The sequence below is a fragment of the Gossypium raimondii genome, chromosome 11 (genome assembly GCF_025698545.1).
Source record: "Gossypium raimondii isolate GPD5lz chromosome 11, ASM2569854v1, whole genome shotgun sequence".
Lineage (NCBI taxonomy): Eukaryota > Viridiplantae > Streptophyta > Magnoliopsida > Malvales > Malvaceae > Gossypium > Gossypium raimondii.
In genome coordinates, this window is record NC_068575.1 from 20,197,128 (window position 1) to 20,204,257 (window position 7,130).

General features: G+C 31.6%; 1 protein-coding gene across 9 annotated transcripts; it reads right to left on the bottom strand.

Moving 5' to 3' along the window:
• Positions 1–655: 655 nt before the first annotated feature.
• Positions 656–4,794, bottom strand: LOC105804340 (uncharacterized). 9 transcript variants are annotated; one of them, XR_008191092.1, is made up of 7 exons: positions 4,565–4,793; positions 4,268–4,295; positions 3,978–4,054; positions 3,488–3,585; positions 2,520–2,926; positions 2,044–2,353; positions 656–798 (listed from the first exon to the last, which is right to left on the bottom strand). XR_008191092.1 is itself a non-coding variant. In XM_012636908.2 (7 exons), the coding sequence occupies exons 1-5, from the start codon at positions 4,726–4,728 to the stop codon at positions 2,783–2,785; spliced, it is 468 nt and encodes a 155-aa protein (XP_012492362.1). In that variant the 5' UTR covers positions 4,729–4,793; the 3' UTR covers positions 1,875–1,950; positions 2,044–2,353; positions 2,520–2,782. The 9 variants fall into 9 exon arrangements, 6 of the variants coding, with proteins under 6 accessions (XP_012492362.1, XP_052480109.1, XP_052480110.1 ...); XR_008191091.1 differs by having other exon boundaries at positions 4,268–4,427; XM_012636908.2 differs by lacking the exon at positions 656–798 and adding an exon at positions 1,875–1,950 and having other exon boundaries at positions 3,978–4,011.
• Between the last annotated feature and the right edge of the window lie 2,336 nt (positions 4,795–7,130).

Consider the following 7,130-nt stretch of genomic DNA (forward strand, 5'->3'; position numbering starts at 1 on the left):
CGGCGCTTTTTTAGGCCTTTAGCGGCGCTTTCCCCACAAACGCTGCTATAGACCATGACCTTTAGCGGCGCTTTTCCCACAAACGCCGCTAAAGACCATGACCTTTAGTGGCAGTTTTTCTACAAACGCCGCTAAAAGTTATGACCGTTAGCGGCGCTTTTTCCACAAACGCCGCTAAAGACAACGACCTTTAGCGACGCTTTTTCGCACAAACGCCGCTAAAAACCATGACTTTAGCGACGCTTTTTGCAAAAACGCCGCTAAAAACATATCATACAAAAAAATTATTTTAATCAAATAATATTTATTTTTATGATAAATATTATATTAGGTTTTATTTTTTTAAATATAATTTTAAGGATAAATAAAAAATATTATTTAAATTAAATTTTCTATGAAAATAATAATAGAAGGCAAATAAAGGAAGCTTAAATAATAATAATAATTAATAAAAGTGAGAAAACTTAAATAATTAATAAAATTAAAATTGTATACCTCGAGATTTTGGTAAAATCAACACCAATGCAATGCAAGCCATTGTTGAGTCTAATACAAGTGAAGAAACTAAGATCCTAAGAAGAGAATCCAATTTTACTAACAAAGAAAAAATATTCATACTTTATCCAAGATTTATATCGAAAAATCGATCGAAGAAGCAATCTCTTTGCACACCATTTCAATTCCTAGTAAGGCCTCGAAAGTAGTCGATGAAAGCCACATACACATCCGATCAATCGACTTTCGGTTTGAATTTCCTTGGTGGTCCTTAAACGAAAATAGGGCATAGGGCATGTGTTCCTACATAAGCATGGAAAAATCCAACTCAGTTCAAAGACAAATAACTAGATATCATGTTTCAAACGAATGAATGTGCATGTGAGAGCATCTCCAATATGTACTTCTGCCTTTTGTCATATATTTAGGCAGATAGACAACAGATTTTACATCCCAACAACTACTGCCCTGAGTACTAAAGTTTAATCACAGAAAATTCAAAATAAAACATGAACTACAAGGATAAAAAATTGTTCCATGGACTTACCTGCTCAAAACAAAGATTTAGTTCATGGCACATGCTTGTTTTAATTTATTTTTAATTTTTTTAGGACACATGATAGCATTTCAACGCTGTAAAAACTCCACCAGCAATTGACTAAATAATTTCTCAAAATATATTTATAGGACTCAAACTCAAAATATTATAGTTTTTAATAACTCAAGTATTACCATATTTAATTATTCTATCAATTTCATTCATGTCGTGCATGTATATAATCTCATATATATATACACGTAGGTATGTATGAATGATAAATGGGATTGTATCACGAAAGTCTTGCATAAAAAGAAGTCAAAATGATTTCATTTTAGGAAATGATAATGAGAGGGAAACTTGTGATTTTATTCACCTTTTCGGTGTGAGAACCTCTACTTCACTGCTACCATTATCATACCCAAGTGTGGGAAATAGAAAAGAAAATACGGTTGTCTAAAAATTCAAATATAAACTTATTAGATTGTCTTAAATTAATAAAATTAATTTGTGATTTTCAAGAAAAAACATTTTTTAGGATAAGGAAAAAAATTATAAATATAAAAATTCTAAAATAATAAAATAAATAAATTAAGTTCCGAATCTGGAAAGGGAAGACTTTCCCTTGGCCTGCGGCTTCTAAGAGAACATTCACAGATTCCTCACCAGTCCACCACCTATCGAAATCAACCACAAGTCGTGCGGTCCCTAAATTTTCTGGCAGTATGGGAAAGAAAGGAAGTTGGTTTTTTGCAATTAAAAAAATTTTCTTTGCTGCTCATAGCAATTTGGTGTGACGTTGTTTTATCCCTAAATTTGCTGCTCATAGCAATTCGATTCATACTTTAAACTTTACTATGTATATTTGTAAAGTTGATAATCACATTCATTCATACTTTGCTGCTCATAGCAAGCACCTGCAGTATATCACATCCTCTATGAGATATGAAGCAAATTTACCCAAAAATCCATTTGAATGTAAAATCAATAATTACAACTTCGACTTGTACCTGAGAATATACTTCAGGACCAAAGTCAGAAGCCCATCCATCTTCTGCTCGATCGTGGTCTATTGGTTCTGGAACATCAAAGAATTCATCAGCATCATCATTTGGACCTACCAGACTTGAGTGCTCTGAAGATGCCCTTTCCATTGCTTCATTCATATTTTCCTTAGTTTTCCAGCCTCTATTTCCGTACACATATCAACTATGCCATCCTCTTCACTTTGATGCAACCTAACATTCCGCATCAACTCTCCAGATGAAAGATCAGCAGTAGGATAGTTTCCATGTTTTGCTTTGAATAATTCTCTTAATGCTGCAAGTAGATGATATAGATTCCTAGAAACTTAATACCTCAACGATCACACAAATTTTTAACACAGACACATACACACAATAAATGAATTGATAAATAAGATTATATCTGCACTTGGATTTTAGGGTAATAGATGACACAATGTCATAACAGAATATATGATTACCAGCAACTCTCTCAAGCATCCGGATGGTAATAGATCTGACTGCAGATGTTCGAAGATAAGATTTCCAGAATTTCCAATCAATTGCAAGCATGTGCTTCACAACAGAGTGTTTTCCTTCAGTCACTGGAGATATGACATATCCACCACCTGCAAGAAATGCCAAACATTAACCTTGTAGATTAACTTTTTATTTATTTGTTTTTAATATCAATATCATTCCCTTTCCTTAAAAAGGATATTAAGTGTGCATCATATGCCACATCTCACAAATGTGTTGGTGCATATATCAGGACAATGATAAAACCGATCAAATCAAAATAAAAGCAATGCGATAAGCAGTTATCAGCAGTGTTCAAGCTGAGAGGCCAAAGGATGCTTCCACATTCAAACACACACACAAGTACCATCTGCAAGAAAATTTGCGAAGTTACACTTTGTTTTAGAAAAATGAGGAATTTCATAAAATGAAAAATACACTGCTAGTTGAACAGAATTATAATTTTGCACGACTTTACAATGCACAAGAGAACACCAAAGCAGTAATCATAATTCAAATAGATGAATCGGATTGGGCACCAAATACAGATGCCACATCTGTGCATGATATCATCTTCGGAATTTAGACTTCTGGTTTTTTGTGTACTATTAAACTTAGTATACTCAGTTTCTACATAGACTGGAAGTTCACATTAAAATGGCAAAGATTACATGGTTTCAGTTTCTATCATGCATCAAACTGAAGTTCACATTTTCACTCCGTTACAACTTCAATAAGACCAGCTTTAATGGCACATAAAAAGTTGCCAACTGAGAAAATAACAATTACAATCCAATCTGTTCCATTGAATCACAATGCTAGATTTACTATGATTACAAATATGCATAGAACTGAAGTACCATTAAATCAAGCCATGGCTCTGGAAAAGGGTACAAGAGCTAACAAAAATACAAAGTACTTAGCAGCTTACTCTGATCTTGAGGGTCCAAGAGACATTAGTGTCTGGAAAATGGCTTCTGAAGTTCCATCTACAACACCCACATCCATGATTGCAGGATGGTCGTCCCACTGCCAATTAGAGAGGCGTAAAACACAAAGCCAAATTGCTATTTCATGAAAAAATTGTCATAGAAAATGACAAGCAATATTTTGAGGAATCTTTATTTTTCATCAGTAAAATTGAACACCCAAAAAAACCAGATTTGTTAATAAACCAAACACACACAAAGAAACAGAACACAGCACAGTTCTGGAAATCTAAGAATTAAGGGAGAATCAACTTTCCTTTAAAAAGAAAACCAACCTTTCCAGCTTAAAACAATAAGTAGAAACAAAACAGAAGCAATTGAAAGGCTATCCATTTTGAATTAAGAGATCTATAAACCAGTCTATTATTTTGTTGGTTAAATTATAAAAGAGTATACAAACCAGTCTACAATCCAATTTAAGCAAAATTTCACCTTTATTTGGAGTTGGGATCGGAACTTCAACATGCTGTAAAAAGCACAAAAATTCACAGCGTTATAAAATCAAGTCCCTGCCCATTATTTTTTCAAGTTTATGTCAAGCAGGTCCATATAAAAAATTTAAACACTTCACTGTAAAGTATCAACCTCTCCGTCTCAGCAAAACAGTACAAAAAAAAGAAAAAGAAAAGCAAAATAAATCATGCATAAGATTTTCAGCAGCAGATTATGAAGATAAACAGTACAAAAAAAAGAAAAAGAAAAGCAAAACAGTAGATTTTTACCTTCAAAGCAGCAGCACCTCCGCCATAGCTGTTATATTGTAAAGCATGCATAAGATTTTCAGCCATTTGTCTCACTAAAAGAGATCAAATCGAAGCTTTATTTTGAAGGAAAAATGAAGTGCAGAGGTGGAATTTGTATTATGTAGTTGAACCCGAGGACCTGTGACGATTCACAGGATTTGCATACAGATAAGCATCCATAGTGCAGTTCAGATTCAACTAAATTGAACAAAGTTTTAAGAAATTTCAGACCCTAAAAAGCGAAATTAAGAAGGGAAAAAAAGGATAGATGAGTACTTGAAACGATTCTTCTTTGTTTTTTTGTCGATACCGGAGTCATCAAAATCGTTGGAAGCGACGACGCCTTCGCCGAAGATCTCCGGTGTGTCAACATCGTCGACTTTCATGGCTGAACCTTGGTCGTCTGGGTCCGTCACGAATTCCATCGGCATCGGCCTCATCTTTCCCCCTTTTCTTTAGGCTTCTAGGGATTTCTTTTGTTGGTTTAATATTAATTATTTTTGTTGAAATATCAAGCTGAGGTTATATAGGGTCAAACAAGTCAGTATAATTCATTATGGATTTTGTGGCGTTTTTAGCATAAATGCCACTAAAAATTAAATCCATGTAATAAAACGGTAGCGTTTTGAAAATTTTTAATCCATATTAGCGGCGTTTTGGGCGCAAAAAAATTATTTCGCTGAAATTTTTTTATTTATTTTTTATAAATTGATTTATTTTTGCGGCGGCGTTTTTATAAAAAACGTCACTATTACTTATCTTTATAAAAATTATTTTATAAAATGACGCTTTTGCTATGCTAAAATTTTATTTTATTTTTATAAATTAATTTTTATAAAAATAAAAAACCAAGTACTCTCAAAATAAATATTGTATATTTTAATAAGAAAACAAATGATAAAATGGTTGTAATTAATTATTAAGTTAGAATTATCCAAATTAAATAATTGCCTATATATCAATATCATTTTTACTTTTGTATTTTTTTCTTATAATTTGGTCCTCTCAAAATAAATAATTATACCTAAATATCCATATCAATCTATTACTTTTTTAACTTATTTATTAATTCTATTTAAACTAATATTTAAATATATCAAATGGTTTAGATTAATTTTTTAAATATAAAAGCATTAATTAATTGTATAAAATTTTATTATTTAACAAATCTCAAGTAAACCTTAACCTTAAACCCTAAATTAACCATTCAATACATATAAAGTCTATCTATTATATATCTCTTAAATAATTTAAACTATATCCTCATAATCTCAATATATTTGATTTATTATTATCTTTTTTACAATTATATAAGAACATATTTAAAATATAAATTAAAAAATAATTAATCTAAACTCAAAACCTTAACCCGACCCTTGAATCCCTAAACCTTAAATCCCTAACTCTTAAACCCTAACATCTAACCCCTAAACCCCTACCCCTAAACCTTAAATCTCAACCATTAAACCATAATCACTAATCCATACTCCCTAAACCTTAAAATATGAACTCCTAAATCGACCTTATATCTTAAATTAATCATATACCCTAAACTAAAAACCCTAAACAAATTTATTATTGTCTCTTTTACAATTATATAAGAACATATTTAAAATATAAATTAAAAAAATAATTAATCTAAACTCAAAACCTTAACCCGACCCTTGAATCCCTAAACCTTAAATCCCTAACTCTTAAACCCTAACATCTAACCCCTAAACCCCTACCCCTAAACCTTAAATCCCAACCATTAAACCATAATCACTAATCCATACTCCCTAAACCTTAAAATATGAACTCCTAAATCGACCTTATATCTTAAATTAATCATATACCCTAAACTAAAAACCCTAAACAAATTTATTATTGTCTCTTTTACAATTATATAAGAACATATTTAAAATATAAATTAAAAAAATAATTAATCTAAACCCAAAACCCTAACCCGACCCCTGAATCCCTAACTTTTAACCCCTAACACATCTAACCCCTAAACCCCTAACCCTCTAACCCCTAAACCTTAAATCCCAACCCTTAAACCATAATCCCTAAACCCATACTCCCTAAACTGAAAACCCTAAACTATAGTGATAATTAATTTAATATTTTAAAATTAATACTATTTCTTTTACGATTATATAAGAAAATTTTTAATATATAAACTAAAAACAATTAGTAATCATGTACCCAAAAAACTTTAAAATTATTTTAAATAATAGTATTTTAATTTTTCCATGTGTTTTATTTCAAATTATTTCTACGTGTCATTATTTTTTTCTGAAGATTTTAAATATTCAATTAGAAATAAATTGAATTTTATTTAATATAAATAAACCAATTAAGAGAAAATGTTTTTAGCGGCACTTCTTCAAAAACGCCGCTAAAGAATAGAGCGTTAGCGGCGCTTATTCAAAAACGCCGCTAAAGAACAGAGCATTAGCGGCGCTTCTTCAAAAACACCGCTAAAGATAAGAGCATTAGCGGCGCTTCTTCAAAAACGTCGCTAAAGACCAGAGCATTAGCGGCGCTTCTTCAAAAATGCCGCTAAATCCCCAAAAACTCACGAAAACAATGACGTTAGGTTTAGTTTTTTGCGGCACTTTTTGGAAAACGCTGCTAATGCTCATTTTTAGCGGCGTTTTCAGAAAAGCGTCGTTAATACTCGATCTTTAGCGACATTTTTTAGGTAGCGCCGCTAATGATTGATTTTTAGCGGCGTTTTTTATCCAAACATTTACCTATATCAAATCTTCTTGAAACATACCAATTTACATGTCATACATACCTTAAGCATAAAACTCAAAACACACTCATTCAACTAAGCTTCACAAGTGCAAAATCA